This window comes from Halichoeres trimaculatus, unplaced genomic scaffold (assembly GCF_033239565.1).
Source record: "Halichoeres trimaculatus isolate MK-OKI-2021-1 unplaced genomic scaffold, fHalTri1.1 fHalTri1_scaffold_8, whole genome shotgun sequence".
NCBI lineage: Eukaryota > Metazoa > Chordata > Actinopteri > Labriformes > Labridae > Halichoeres > Halichoeres trimaculatus.
Genome location: NW_027437186.1, coordinates 29537458 through 29553872, shown reverse-complemented (window position 1 = coordinate 29553872; position 16415 = coordinate 29537458). Strand labels below are relative to the sequence as shown.

The following is a 16415-nucleotide window of genomic DNA, read 5'->3' as shown; positions in this document are numbered from 1 at the left end:
ACCAATTAAGAGCCATGGCTTTGTGGCCACATTAGCTTGTCATGTGAGAAACAGCAGGCCTGGCAATTATAGCCGTGATGAATACGTGTTAATGCGGTGAGCTCTTGAACCACACAGCGTGCAGGGGTCACCAAGAGTTCACAGAGAGTGTTTCATTCTGTTAGTGGCTGGGTCGTATCGACATATGATAATAAAGCGACAAAGGATTTTGATAGTGGGTTCAGTTGGGGTGATTTCAGCACCATGAGGGTTTCTGTTCACTTAGGCATGTAGGGATATCAATGATAAACCATGAGGGGATAATGGCCTGCAGAGTGAGGGTGATACATACTGATTAGGTATTTAAAGTGACATAAATGTGAGAGCCTGGCAGTGTGCACCCAAGGACTATGGTCTTTTTATTCCTCAGTGGCGGGCCTGGGATGCTCGATATGAGCCTCAGTTTTAAACCTGAGACATTGTCAAAATCTGAGTCTATAGACAGCTGATGGACATTTAAAAGCTGATGTAGCTTCAAGGAAAAGCAAACACTCGATCTATAAGTACTGGAACGGATCTGTTGCATCCTGGCAGGAAGTCATGAAGTTAAACACAAATAGACTTGCACCATATTCTGTTGTTTCTCACAGGTATGTGTATCAGGCTAAATTTGAAAATGACACTGCAGCTTGTTAACAGTTTAAATCTATCTCCACTGAAACAGGTGGTGTTTAACGGCTAAAATACACCAGATGTGTCTGCAGTGATCTCCGCTCTGTTACGGCAAATGGATCAAATAGGTTTCATTCAATTCAATCTGTCAACTTACACTGGATCTGTTCTGTTGCAGTATGTCTGTGTGGCAAGTTCATCATGTTGCAGGTAACACCTGAAAAACACTGGATACAATTGCAGCATGTCTCTGTTGCGCTGCGTGTTGACTGCGTTTGTCAACTCACACCGGCTGCATGTTCACTCAGACAAGCTGCATGTCCGACAGACAGATGGAGTCACGAGGCCGAGGAGTTCCCGTGCTTCCCAATCCATTAATAAGTCTCTCTTCATTCATGTTGGGCTGTAAAACTTCAAACCTGTTGACTCCTGGTCTGGCTTCGCTCATTATGTCCATTCGTCGTCGTAATCAAGCTAAATACGAACTTATTTTGACATGGTTTGTTTTATTTTGAAAGACGCTTGGTGTTTTAAAGTAGTTTCCGGTCACGACTTCCTGTCCTGCTAGATCTTCCCTATGCTGAATTAATGCATCACAGCTCTGTGTCCATCAAAAATAGAATGGCTGATCAAGCGGGACAGGAAACTACATAAAAACACCCAGTGACTTTCAAAATAAAACCATGTCAAAATCAGTTCGTATTTAGCTTGGCTATGACAACGATTGAACATGAGTGGAGCCAGACCAGGAGTTAACAGGTTTGAAGTTTTACAGCCCAACATGAATAAAGAGAGACTTATCAATGGATTGGGAGGTGCCAGAACTCCTCGGTCTGTGACTCCAACTGTCTGTCAGTCATGCAGCTTGTTGGACTGAACACACAGCCGGTGTGAGTTAACAAACGCAACCTAGATGCAGCGCGACAGAGTCATACTGCAGACGTATCAGGCATAACTGTTTTGTATTCTTCATTTAAATGAGCTTTGAAGTTCAAAACTTTTATCATATTTTTAGATTTTTATTTTGACTTTCTTAAAGGGGACATATCATGCTGATCCGTGATTTAATACTTACATGTAAAATAATAAAGTTGAAAACAAGACCGTTCACCCCCTGAATTTTCAAAAAATTAGATATTGTATTTTTTCTGATATCCTAGAACGAGATTTGATGCCTCTGAAAATAGGTCATTGACATTTGGCTTCGAGATTTCGACCTTCATGACGACACGAGGATCCTCTCTTTTTATTGGAGTAATCTGATAAAGCAGCTCCTCCTCTGTGATGTCAGTTAGTCACACAACCGCCACCGAGGGATACACCCACCAAGAGCCGAGTATAAATAAAGCTCCCTACTAGCTCTGGCTGACTTGACTGAGTGCTAACATAGTGACAAACTGACGGTAGAGGTGATCTTTATACTACACTTTCAGCATGATGGATAGAACAGACAGAGAAAAGTAAAGGAGCAGGATGGAGCCCTGTTATAGAAATAGTTTATTGGTGAAATCTGCCTATATTTCCACGTATAAACTACACATGTTACAGTACCGTGACAGTGACTCACCACACTGAAGCGTCCTGAGATGATCTGTGTCCAGGTGGATTTTCTTCCTCCTGAGCAGCAGAACCGTCCGGGTCTTACTCGGGGCCCAATACAAAAGGACGTACCCTACACTCTGCCATTTCATTACTGCTATCAATGCCTTACGGTGAAGTTTTGTCAAACAGCAAACTCGCTCAGTCTGCTCCATTCAATGTGGCAATTTTGTAAATACTGCCATGCTGCAAAAACCGCCTCCTGGCTCTACCCCCTCCGCCCCTCTGATAGAACTGACCAATCAGAGCACAAAGGGCTGTGACGTTGCGAGGTTACTGGAGGTCATTCTCAAAAACGGAGCGTTTCAACCAGATCTTCAGAATGGCCTAAAATGAGGATATTGAGAACGCTATTGTGGGGCAATGAAGGAACTAAATGACTTGTACTGAGGGCAGAAATGCTTTACAGGCATCCTAGTCTGGCATAGTGAAAAGGAGAAACAAGCATGATATGTCCCCTTTAACTTTTTAAGAGCATGAACCAATATCAGTATCAATATACCTGTGACTTGCTTCCAGCTTTTGTAAACTCAATGAAAGATGAAAGCATATAAGGTTAGAGCAAATTCATATATGTGATAAAGATGCTTTTCTATGTTCATGTTTTCTGATGTGTTTAACCCTTTAACTTCTATTAGTCAGCATTGACTGTATCAAAAATACTTGAAGTGGAGTAACTTTTTTCTGTTGATAATTTAATGCATGTACTCCAACTGCAAACTGGAAGTTTTATCAAGAGCCATTAGCTTCAATCTGAATGTTCCTGTTGGAAAAGCTTAAGTTCATATTCATGCTCCCCCATAAAACGTCTGCTGCTCTGGCAGCCTCAAGGCAACAACTGTTGGTGAATTTCTATTTCCTCAAGCTGTATTTTCTTTACACGACAGAAAAACTTCAGAAACCAAATTTGAGGAGTCAAACTTGTGCTCTCCGGAATATGTGACGACCAGAAAAATGCATTTGTTAGAGGAAAATGTTGGTTATAGATGCCAAATGATCTGCTTCATCACTTACTTGATCTGCTTTTTGCTTCTGTTAATAAGAGCTGTGACAGGGAGCAAACTGGTAACATTTTCAGCCATAAACCCAGCACTTTGAGGAGAGGAGCAGGAATACTGGTGGGGGCCATGTTTGACACCTGTCTGTTACAAATAGTCTTGATTTAAAGATGATTTGGACAAAACAAAATCAATGGTTGAAGATGCTTCAAAGCTTTCATCAGATTTTGGCTTTTCCTTATTCCAGTTACAGCTCCAAATTAACACACAATCACAAAAATAGATCCACATTTGTTACTGAACAGGGAATTAGTGCAGACACACACACCTTAGAGACAGAGCAGAATTTGTGCAGACAGAATCACTTCTTGTTAATTGGCTGCAGTAGAAACGGTGCCTCACGCTCTCTGTGATGGTCCAGCTTCGTTGGCACACAAACCTCCACTTAACAGCGAAATTCTCCAGATGCTTCACTGCCTGCAAGAGGTCTCAACAAAGAAACTGAACCTAATTTTATTTTAATCAGAGCTCCAGCTATAGCCGTTTCAAAGTACCTATAAAATAACCCAAGGTCCAAGAAACAATTATTTTAATTTACCATCAGAAACAAACATAGCTCCAGCCAAGTGTGTGATTACAGTCTCTGAAGAATACTTGCAGAGAAAGCTTGCTCATTACAGAGTTTATTGCAGTTGTGTCTTTGAATTTTGGAGGACGAGCACATTCAAAACAACTGTGGGATGTTGTTTTTTGGCCAGATTTATTCATATGCAGATTTTCTTGTTTGAAAATGAGATTCTGTGTAACCTTGACATACTTCGAAGCAACTGGTAATGATTATGTAAGTAGTGAAAGGACTAGGGGATGAGTCTCGGAGGGCTTGGTATGAAAACAGAAAAGGAAGAGGACATGTTTTTATTTTTTTTCTTTCACAGTGGATGAGACCTCTGACTTCAGATAGTTAACCACAACAAAACGAAAGAGACAGGAGCGTGAGCTGTGCTTCTAACTTTTGAAATGTGTCATCATCACCAAAAACAAGCTATAGCTGAAGGAGGTGTTTGCAAACCTTTTTTGGAACCATGAAACATTTCTAACTCCATATTCAATAATTAGCTGAAATGATAAATTTGCTCAATGGATCTTCCTCTCTGTTTCCAACTGTAACTTTCTCTTGTACTTCACTGGCTGTCATGTGCACTTATTTTGGAGATTGCCAGATGTCAGTCTAAATCTGATTGGCCGTGCCTACATGGTCTTAGGAAATGTGCTTTACAGAGAAAATGCTGACATTTATTTCTTAAAGATATGAAGGCTTGCTTTTACTCAGACATTTGAGGATGTTTAATGAGACTCAGCTTTGATATCATCTAAATGCATTTTTTAAGTTTCAAGCCAAATTTCCTGAGGCTTTAAAGAAAGTTCAGTGTAGGTTCACTAACACTCTGCACCAGCTCATACAGCTCAGAATAAAAATAGCTGTCACTGAAAATAATCATTATATTTGGAGGGTTCTAAAGTAATTTTTTGTTGCCAACTTATTTCCTGAAAAGCCAAAACCAACAAAGCAATCTGTCTGTCATTGTGTTTCTATTTTTCTATAATTGCCTGCAGCCCCCAGCCCCAAGCGTACTGGGTCCTGGTACAGTTGTAAATCTTTTAAAAGGAGTTGAAAATATAAAGCTTTAGCTCTTAAAATACCTGATTAATGTCCTCAGGCACAGCTGGGCACGGTGGTTTAAATAGGATTCAAAGAGGAGTGTAATGACAGGTTTATTTTAGACTTTTTTCAGCTGCAGGCGGATAAAAATCAAATGTATTTGCAGCACATTTGTGAGCGGCAGGATATAATTTCGTTCTAACAAGGGAATGTGTCAGCAGGTACAAAATAATGGAAGTGAGACTATTTTTTTAAGTTATGAACACTTGAGCTCTGCAGATGTGGAAATACTTTAAGGAACACAGAACAATCACAAGTCTTCATCTTTCATTGTTAGGAGAAATAGCTCCACTTTATTTGAGAGTGAATCTGGATTTGTATGTAGCCGAAAGAACATGATCTGGATTTTGGTGATGGGACTGTTTTGATTTCTGTTCATGGTGAGAGGAGTATCATTCTTCAGAGGTGTGGTTGCAAAAATGTGAGTTTCATTGGGATGCAGTCAAAACTGTCTTTGTGCAGAGCAGAGGGGTCAGTATGCAATCCACTGCAATCTAAAAACCATTGACAGTGATCTGAGGATTGTTTGATGATGAACAAAGAAATATAAAAGTGCAGCAAAAGTTTTGTCTAAAAGTTGTTTTATCACCATCTACAAGCTCAAGTTCTCAACTCAGTGTTAGTTTGAGTCCAAGTTTAAAGAGGGGGTATTCTGCTCTCCCATTTGAAACATGGGCATAAAATAGCAATGCTAGATGCTCAGACTAAATGTATGCAGACCTTAAAACATCTCTATATGTATATGTTGTAGAAATCCCCTGTGTCTGTCTGTAAACTTATCAAAACGCTCTAAAAAATAGCAAGAGACAGTCATCGGAACTTCACAAGACTTGCTGAAAGGATGAGGAAATCTCATAGGATCTCTGAACTGTTTCATGATGTGTTGGAGTGGTGGGCCTCAAACACCAAGGTCTGACCAATCAAAAGGAAGAGGGTTTGTGGAGTGGGGAGTCTTAAAGAGACAGCGGCTGAAATGAAGCATTTCCAACACAAGCTGAAATAAGCGTTTTCTAAACCACCAGGGGATTTAGTTAAGTTATTTTTGGTGTAAGTCATAAAAAGTTACAATGGGGTGGAGGGGTAAACCCACTGCTCGCGAAAAAGCAGTACCTTCATACCCACTCTTTAAAGCTGTTGTTAAGAATTTTTAATCCTATGATTCATCAGGAAAGAAACAGAAAGAAATCAAGACCTAGAATTCAAAGTCCTGGAGTCGTTACTCATGTTTTTAACCACAGACAAAAATGCACACTATGTATAGTTTGTTCTCTCTGTGCTACAGTAGAAACATGACCGTGCAAGATGGCCAAAAAAAACCTCATTGTTGGTTTTAAAAAAACAATACAACTAGTGTATTCAAGTGATCATAAACTTATTGAAGCATAGTTGTAAAAAATTAATTTTCAGTTCTGCCGAGTCTGCTCTTTGATAAGAAACTTAATTGTACCTATTTTAACTTTACAAGTATTTGAAGAGATTAACTCTGAACTTTTGGGCTAAAGCTTAGGCTGAGTAACAAGTTTGAGTAGAGTTGTCTCAAATATTTGTCACCCAAACTTTCCACTGTATACATTATAAAAAAAATCTCCCTAGTCTCTCTACATTTATTATCTTTAAAAATTAGAAATATCCTCCAGCTATCTGCAGAGATCAATAATTCCTTGACCCTGAGAAAACAGAAAAGTAAGCTGAACCAAACCTCCTGTACCTGTTTGTGTGGAGGGCTTGCTGAAGTGTGAGTGTAGGACACTTCTGTGGGAAAACAATGTGATCAACAGATAAAGGAAGCTGTTCTGCAACAAGTGAGGTGTCAGAAGTGTGTGCAGCTTTCCTGACTAAAACATCACGCTATTATTTTTTCTTGCACACTAAGAATTCTTTTTTTCAACTCTGAAACTTTGGTGAAGCAAGATGGTTTGAATCATTTTAGCTCCCTCTTCTCTTTTTAACATTCTCCTCTTTTTTCCCTTTGCAAATTTTGTGTCTCCTTCCCGGGAGTAACTACGCACCATTTTGAATGTTGATAGACTGTTGTTGCCTGTAACACGTTGTGGGCAAGTTTTGAGTTTCATCTGAATCTGCAAAGGTGAAAAGATGCCAAATCATTATAACACGTCTCTACATCTGAGGCATGGAGGCCAGGAGTTTGATAATGTTGTTATTTCTCCTCTATTTAGACTTTTGCTCCTCTTTCAGTACCTGTATTAGGAGTTTAGCTGAAAAATGTGCATATAAATTCATGCATTTGAGAGTTTAGAGTCTAAACATGTGAATCTTCTCTAAACAGAAAAGCACATCTTTCTGCAGAGTGCAGAATGTTCTGGGTTGGACCGCAGAAATAAAGTCTGATCCCTTGAGAAAAGTTCCCATCATGCTTTATACCTCTTTCTAAAGGATTTTATTTCAAGTACCATCTGAAGTATGTTTTTCTGTGGCAGCGTGTTTCAAAAAACTCTGTGAGGCAGACTTACCAGACATCACCCTTTTTCACCGCCAATGAAATGTTTGCGAGGCTGCCTGGAAGAGGTCAGGAGAATATCGAACAGCCGTCTGTTAAAACAGGCTCTTGGGTGCTGCAGGTGAACATCCTGAGTGAATCCCACTCCATCCCTTTGCACATATTAAGATTCAGTAATTAAATGATTGAGTGAGGAGCCTGTAGTCTGTCAGATGATTATCCCTTCCACCCTCTAAGATTCAAACTGTCTGTCTGTAGCATCCAATTGGCTGTTTACACCACTGGAAAGCAAATGGCATTTCAGTCCCAAAGCATTTCTTCCCCTCTCTATAAATAAAAACAGCTAAACCCACTGCTCCTTTTTATTTTCACAAAGGATGAAGAGGGTTAAACGCTTTCATCCAAAGAGCTGAAGGCAGCAGAGCCTCATCAGTGCCTCACTGAGAAGCTCCAACAAGCACCTAAAAGAAGCCCTCTTTAAATAACTAATAGAATATGAGAATTACATGTAGAAATGCTCGCACAGCGTGATGTTTCAGCTCATCATTCGTGTTATACCTGCTTCTTATACACTGCAATGTTTTCACAATGTGTCGTTTTTCCACTCAGCTCTTTGTGAGGTACGACAAAAAACAATTTGTGTGTTTGTGATTAACATATTCAAATTGGTCTGCAAACATTACCTCAATTTCATAATCAAAGTGATTACCTCCACCAAATTAAAATCACCTTTTGTCACCCAACACATGCTCGTTTTTGATTAGGCTAATTAAAACTCAAGTGTTTCCAACCGAGCTCCTTCCTCTCTGCTTCTTTCTACACTTTGCCTTTACAGGGCACGGCAAATATGCTCCCTGTTTTCTTTTTTTTTTTTTTTGTAAAAGCCAGTAGATAATTTGTTTCTCATACTTAGCTCTCCTTGAACCGTGGAGTGATTTTTCTGAAGACCAATAAATGTCAGGAGAGCTTCATCTGAAACAAGGCTAATCACCAAATAGGTTTACTCAAGCAGCATACAGATACAACTAGAGGGTTTTTTATTATTATTATTTGACGCATTAATGCACAGAATTTTAAAAAAAAAAAGTTTTTACTTTTCTTAGGTAAATCAATGAATAAACCAACTAGAATTTATTTCTAGAGAACTAGAGATCTGTTTTTTTCTTTGATAAAAACAATTAAGCTGTTTGTGTTAATGTTCATTCCAACCCACATACAGCACTTATTCAGCTGCTGTCTGTTCAATCTTGATAGTCCGTGAATAAAACTAGAAAAGCACTCAGAGAGCGCAGACTTCTGCCAAGCATATTGTGATTGTCACCAACACTTTAGTCCTACTTTAATATTATACTCCCTTTCAGCAGACTGTCTGCTACAATTTGGTGTTAGTTTCAGGTTTGTACAATAATTTGTTACCTGACAGTGTTGAAAATTATGATGACCCAGTACATATTTCATTTTCCGAATCTTAGTCCAGAAAATGATCAGAATCTGGTTCATACTTTTATATCTGTCAGAAGTTATTGTGACTTTTTCTTGTATTATTTTGCAAAGCAATCTGACCATTTATCATGGAGTTATATACATATATGATGAAAACTGCCCTATCTCACAATGATAGAGAATCCTTTAAAATAATCCTGGATCCAGACGGTGATCCGGATGACCTCCAAAATTTAATCACTTCTTCCTTATCCAATTTTGAACATTTCCTGAAAATTTCACGAAGATCTGTTCAGTACTTTTTGAGTTATGTTGTTGACAGCCAGACAAACTCTCCCCCCAAAATAATCTAATAAAGAGCCAGGTTACGTTTGGTAGATGAGTACTGGCAGGACATGACCAGGATTGTTTAATGTTATACATGAAACAGACTAAAAATTAAATCTATTTCATAAGTCATTAGTCACATAGGATTAAACAGAATGAGAACTGGTCAGTCTTGGATTTATTCTTAAAAATGCTTAAATGTAAAAAGTAGTGCTGGGCAAGTTAACGCGTTATTTTCGCGTTAACCCGTCAATCTATTAACGCCATTAAATATTTTATCGCACATTAGTGCATGTTGCTCACATTCTTTTATTTTGTAAATGTCTGTTGCTGACCGCGGTGGAACCGGAAGTGAAATTGGCAGAAAAACACCATGAGTAACCAAAACAAGCATGGAGAGGAGGGGCAACGGGAACTTAAAGGCGCTCGCCACTTAGAGTATCAGTCCACGCGCACTGCGTGCCAGATATAAACAAACATAGGTAGTCTGCCAGGACGAAGAGACACGATGAGAACTAGAGCCTTGTTTAGCAGTGTTTTTGTGTGAAAGTAACGCGCTGAAAATTCTCTAAATAAAGCGTGAATGTAGACTGATATCAGAGTTTTTTTGGTGGGAGTCCGTTTATTTGTGTTTTTGGTCAAGTAAAATATGGCCCCTTCTGAGTGCAGAGGAAATTGTCTGTCGAGCAGGGTGGGGGTGTTTGGTGTGAGCGCCCTGGGCTTCTGCTGCACAAAAACACTGCTGTAGGGGTAATTTCTGCCCTAAACCTTGTGTTAGGACCCAACTTGTTCCATCCCGGAGTATCACTTTAATGCCCTGACAGTGGCAATAAGCTTTAATTTTGTATTTACATTTTGTAAATTTGATTTGCACTAAATATGTGATTTAACTATTACTGTATAACAAGTACTGATTTAGTGTTTGCATGACAGATGTTATGGCACTTTCACAATGCGATTAATTATGATTAATCAGGGAAATCATGCGATTAATTACAATTGAAAGTTTTAATCGTTGCCCAGCCCTAGTAAAAAGTCCTCAGGTCCTCAAACTCTGGGCCACAGGGATTAAAAGCTACCTCATTGGGTCTCTGTGTGGACTTTTAGTCTTGTTTTAAGTCTTGAAGACCTGAGCGCACTCACAGGCTCATAAAGTATGTGCAAAGCTGACTATTAAGAAGGAGCAAGACCATTGAAAGATTTAAAAACCAATGAATTAACCTTAGAATCCATTCTTCAAGCTACTGGTAGCCAATGCAGAGACTTCAACAGGTGGCACTTTGCAAAGCAGAGCCATGAGGCACCAAGTGTGACTGCATCTTTCTTGTATCATTCATGCAAGTTGTTATGCAGGCACATCTGCTGCACACAACAGAGTATCTTGTATGAGGTAGTATGCAGTAACTAGTATTCACATAATCAGTAGAGCAAATAACTGGCAAACAGTTGCATATACAACAACTGATGAAAATGGTTGTAGCACAAGATATAAAAATCAAAGGAACAAGATAAGTTTCTTATTTTCAGGAGACAATCATTCCCATGAGATAGTAACTTCAGCAAACAAGATAAAAACACATTCCTTCAGGATCATTTTCCTTTGTGCACAAGTAAAAAAATAAAGATAGGAGAAACCTGGCTCAGGGGTTTGGAAATCTATTTTTATAATAACCTGAATTTTTAATCTTAACACTGTAGATAACACAAGGCTTGGTCTGTGTCACACTGAAAAAAATCAATTTCAGGTTAAATTACAAATTATTAAATACATCCTCAAACCATTTGCAATAATTTTTCATCAAAGATGAAAGTTTAAGATTGACTTGATGGGAATCATGAATATCTCTCCTGAAAATAAGCTAGGTTATTCAAATTCTGTGAGCACAACATCTGTGAAAAGCCTGCTGCAAGAACAAGAAGATTGGACTGATTTTGTGACTCCCTCCTTCAGTTTGTTTGCTGTGCTCACTCGTCGTCATGATGTGCAGAGTGAAGCATTGAAGCCCGAGTCTCTCAGCAAAAAACTGACAAACATATTCACACTTACATTCACACCTACCAGTTATTTACAGTCTGCAGCCAGCATGCTTTTATGACTGTGGGAGGAAACTGCAGCATCTGGAAGAAAAACCCACGCAGCCTGTGTGTCACCAATGTTTCAACACTAACAGACAACGTGAAGGACAAATTAGCAGCACACAAAGAATCGGAACATGGAGACTGCACCGGGAGGAGCTCTGTTAAATATCTTATTCTTTCTTTTGTCAGAGATTAGACAAACAACAATGCCTGAGACTATTTTTTGTAACAAAACAGAACTGGCAGTGTGTATTTCTGTGTTGCAGTGCCTTAAAATGTCTCCAAAATTGATGTTGGCTGTCTTCCAATAATCATACGACAGAAATTTGATTCTATTATACATCCTTCTTTGTACTTCAAGACAGTCATATCTAACAATGCTTCTCTCTGGTGACAGAATGTAAATATTTCATTTTACGAAGCCAGTTCTCGAGGAGCTGGATACATCCTGCAGTGCTGCTGCATAAAACACATTATTAATTTATAGATTTGAAACCCCACCAATGCTCCCTCTATCTGATATCATACCTTTCAAAGTTGTGCACCTCTCAGAGCATTTTATGAAGTCCCTGTCTGGATGGTACTTTGCATGCTAAGTCATCCTCCTCTGCTTGCCAAGAGAGAAAGAGAGAAAGAGCATCCATATAAAAATCTTGCTCAATTTCTGCTTGAAGTTTTCTGACACTCCACTAATCATCCGCTTTCTGCTGTCATTTGTCAGAGTGCGTGAGTTTAGCTTTACCAGAAGGCATATGAAGAAGATTTTCCTTTACAGGAGCTACCAAGATGAATAAATCCATGACAAGACTCCTATTTTTTACCACAACTATCTACACGTTCACTCAAAAGCTTTATTTCCTGCAGCAGGTCTCATTCATCACATGCACGGCTGAAGCTTTTACTCTAAATATCTTTTCAAATCTCTCATCACTCCTCTCCCCATGTGTTCTGCAGGCCGCTGTGCAAACTTGTAAAGCATCTGGAGGACATGTTGCTGCAAAGTCACGGCCCATTTTCACCTCTGGCCTAACGATGTTTCTCTCTGTGTCTGCATGTGTAGTGATGCCGAGGACTGGTACTGCGAGTGTCCACCACTCTTCACAGGCCGGCTGTGTCAGTTCAACGCCTGCGAGCGCAACCCCTGTGGTCATGGAGCCACATGCATCCCAAAGTCGCCGCTGGAGGCTGTGTGTCTCTGTCCTTACGGACGACAAGGTCTGCTGTGTGATGAACGTAAGTGTAAAGGAGGACGGTTCTGCACAGATCAATACGGCGTAGATTTAGCAGCTTTATTAAGAGGCTGATCTGCTAACAGTTGGTGAAGGAGAGCCCTGAGCTGTGGGGAGAATGAGAGCCTGTTGTTAAGTGAGGGGATTAATGAAAATGAATTCTGCTGAAAAGGCAGAAAAACATCATCTTCCAGCTCCAGAGTCAGGTAATCAGCGCAAACTCAGGACTGCTTCGCTCTCACTTCATAAGGTCTTATTTTCTAACAACTGTAATTTCTCCAGAGTGACTAAAAGAAACTTTTCTTAACAATCTGTTTCTGAAAATGTCAGGTTTCTGCTCTGCAGTGGGGCGGTGAAATGTTCTCACAGCTACAGTATGTTAATAAGGTAGCCTGCTGGAACCTTCTGCCTGTCTGTGGTCAATTATTTTCCATTTCATTATAGACTAACGCTCAGCGCAGTGACTGGCTTAAAAAGCTTCAATTTCTATAGCACACTCCAAGAGGGGAGTAACAAGAAAGTGATTTGATCAGGAGTGTTCACAGCCCTGGCTAGCTAACCAGCGTAATGATCGTTCCTGAGCTGTAAGCGGGGACACTCGCTCAGAAACGTGTGTAATCGTCCTACAATTACTGAACAAAGGAAGCAAATCGGTGACCGGCCTGACACTCACAGTGAGGGTAGGCTATCAGTGCTTCTGTAAATAGCTGTAGCTAAATAGCTACAGCCTCCAGTGGGAGTGGCTGATGTGGGGAAACATATACCACTTTTCCATGTGTATTTACAGCCACTGTAAAGACTTTCAAAATAGCCTTACTTTTATACATTTGCCAGTTCATGATCCATGATTCAAAATGAGATTTTTCAGCACCAAAATTGGTTATTTCAAAATATATTTCTCAGCGTCTGTTGCACGGGCTAAAACATGGGTTAAGCTGTTTATGATCATGTTAACTCCAACCCACATCCAGCAGTTATTCTGCAGCAGTCCATTCAAAATGATCTATATCTATAAAATGATGAGTGAGGTTACGTTAGATCTGCTTGGTGAGGTTGGAGTCTGTTGCCAGCTCCTCAGTAAGGGAAGTAGGTGTTGGCTGTCCAATGTTGCTAAATGACATCGTTATCTAATTTGCATAATCGGTCAGTTGCATGTAATTGTCACTGTAGGTAGGAATGCATACCTCTCACACTGGAAACAATATGTAGCTATGTACCAGTATTCAATGGTACCAATTTTTCGTGTGTGTTTACGTAGTAATATTAATTTGTTTAATAATAAAATCTCAAAGTTTTTGATAAAACATTTATTCCTCAGTATATAAACTTGCAATGCTGTGTTCATGTACAGCATGGGAACTTGCCAACTCTTCCACTTCTTCACACTCACAAGGATGCTTTCAGGGGACCTAAACATGGCACCGTTTGATTTAAGTGAATTGGTACTGGGCACTACAGACAGAATTTGGCTCATACCTAAATAGAAAAACAAAAGTGCCTAAGTCAGTACCCATCCCTAGCTGTAGAAAAGAGGAATAATGTTATAGGAGAGGAAAAGTGAGAAAAAAAACAAAACTGTAGATATGTTCAAAGCAACAAATGAACTCAGTTCCGTTCATACTTGTTTTTTCCTTTTTAGTAATGTCAAAATTAAAATCCTCCTCCTGTATCCCGGGATTTGAACTGGCAAAAGTGACTTTGACTTATTGTAGAAACATAAAGTTTTGGTCAGCAGTGGGCTTGCACATGTGTGATTCATTTGCAGTCATCTGTTCTGGCTGCAGCTGGGAGGGACTGCAATGTGAGCAAAGAGGGCTGTTCCTCCTGTGAGTGGTTTGAAAAAATAGGATGCCTTTCACATCACCATCATCAAATTCCAGAAGAAGTCGCTACATTTGACACTAGTTGCTTTTTGTAAAAGAGTCACTGGAGGGGTCTGACAACTCACTAAATACTGCAAAAGTCTTAAGTTGGTAGTTATAGTTGGTAGTTGTAGTTGATAGATGAGCCCTGGTAGGACATAACCAGGGTTTACTTACTAACATTAAATGTTATAGACAAATCTCAGAGCATTGTGCTGAGTAACACTTAACAGATAGTCTGCTCACCTTCTGGACACTAAACTACAAACTCAGTTTACAAAGTTTGCAAAATTTGATTGTTGTGACCTTTCAAACAATGAACAATTGCATTACCTTGTTGCTTTGCACCCTAGGAAAAGTCTTTTGAAAATTATTGACTAAGACTTAAAAATGTCATCCTCAGAAAGAATAAAGTAAGACCAATGTACGATTTTAATCTGTCATCTCATCAAAGACATTAAAGAAAATGTTTTTATCCCTTAAAGTATTCTTTTCTATATTTCTTAACCCATGTGCCAAAAACGATAAAAGACAGGCTTCACATTAACAAAAGATTTTGCTTGACTAGAGTGACGCTGTACACGGCGGGGAGCCTGGCATATAAGTCACTCAGCCATGTCACAGCTCTGACTCACTCCCAGCACCCACAAGCCACTCTAAGTATAAATGGCTGACATTTAAATCCTGATGGTAACTTCAGAGTCAAAAGTGACCCCTCATGAGGTCTCCTTACCATTATTATAAAAAACATTGCTCAAAAAACGTCTGTTTTTTTCCTGCTATCTGAGTTTTTTAAGTAGAAGGTTTGAAAGAAAAAAAAAAACGTTTCAGCTCTGAGTTCCTCAGTGCGCTTTAATACCTGAGGTTGGTGTATGAACGAGCAGGAAATGGAAGAAAGGGAAGACGAGGAAGTGCAATTGAAGCTGGAATGCCTCCAGAGTTTGGTTCATTAAATATGAATAAATATTCAATATGACTTCACTCAGAATTATTAATGGTCTACCTTTTCCACAATACCCACACCTCTTGTTCTAACAGTTGGTGTGCAGGATTAATGGAGAAAAACAATGAGGCGAACACGCTGTATGTTAAATGTACAGCGCCATCTCAGATCCAGTTGTCTGTTTTGAATATTAACTTTGTTTGCAAATTAACATGCTAATGACTGAGATCATCATTTTATTTCAAATGTTTCCAGTTGAGGAAGGATGCTTGTGTTCCCACAAGATCACACTGCTGGCAAACAAAAATAAACAGCCTTGTGTAGACGTACAGTTATGTAATGCAGTCTTTTTATTAGTCTAACTTTATTTTAGGTTTCACACCGTGTAGCAGTGCTCTCCGTTTAGTATTGATCCAGTGAAGTTTCTGTCAACCTCGCATTGTTTTGAGATCAATATAATAGTATAATGTTTGCTCTGTATGTCACTCAGGAGAAGCGTTGTTTTCCCAGCTGCAGAGATGAGCACCGTACACATGCAGTCTGTGTCAGAGTGCGTTCCGCAATCTGGTGCTGTGTGTCGTTTGTATTTTCCTTCTGCAGCTCCTGTCGCTTTGCACCAAATTATACAAACAGCCAGTAGAGTGGAAATGCTATGTAATAATATTTGACACAGTGTAAAGCTGTAATCCATATATGAGTGCACCCTGCAGAGCACATTCATAAGCTTCTCTGTAAATGCTATATTAACATGCTTATGTAATCATGTGTTTGGTAACCAGCAGTGTTTCCAGGTGTTGTTCTGTGATGAGTTAGCCAACAGAAACTATGAGCAGGAATCTATTCCAGTGTTTTCCGAGTGTTTTCTGATGACTGTGTTGATCAAAGAGCACACTCCAGGCCTGAGGATACGAGGTGACTGTGTTTTGGTTGAATGAGTAACAGAAACCTGAAGTAACTCACTTCTACATTCCCATCACCTCTTTCCTTTCAAGAGTTATTACCCTCTCTTGTGAATTTGAATGAATGCTGTTTAGCAGACCCAAAGGTACCTGACAGTAAAGTGAACCTTTTCACAGACTTACAGTGAGGACAGTTACAGTGGGAGA

The 16415-nt window shown here is 39.5% G+C and overlaps 1 protein-coding gene across 1 annotated transcript in view; it reads left to right on the top strand.

Annotated features, from left to right (window-relative positions):
- Positions 1-16415, top strand: part of eys (eyes shut homolog) — a 265468-nt gene that overhangs the window by 233905 nt on the left and 15148 nt on the right. The window contains exon 44 of the mRNA XM_074676533.1: positions 12336-12508. Coding sequence (XP_074532634.1) covers positions 12336-12508 — 173 coding nt within the window. The remainder of the gene's footprint in view (positions 1-12335; positions 12509-16415) is intronic.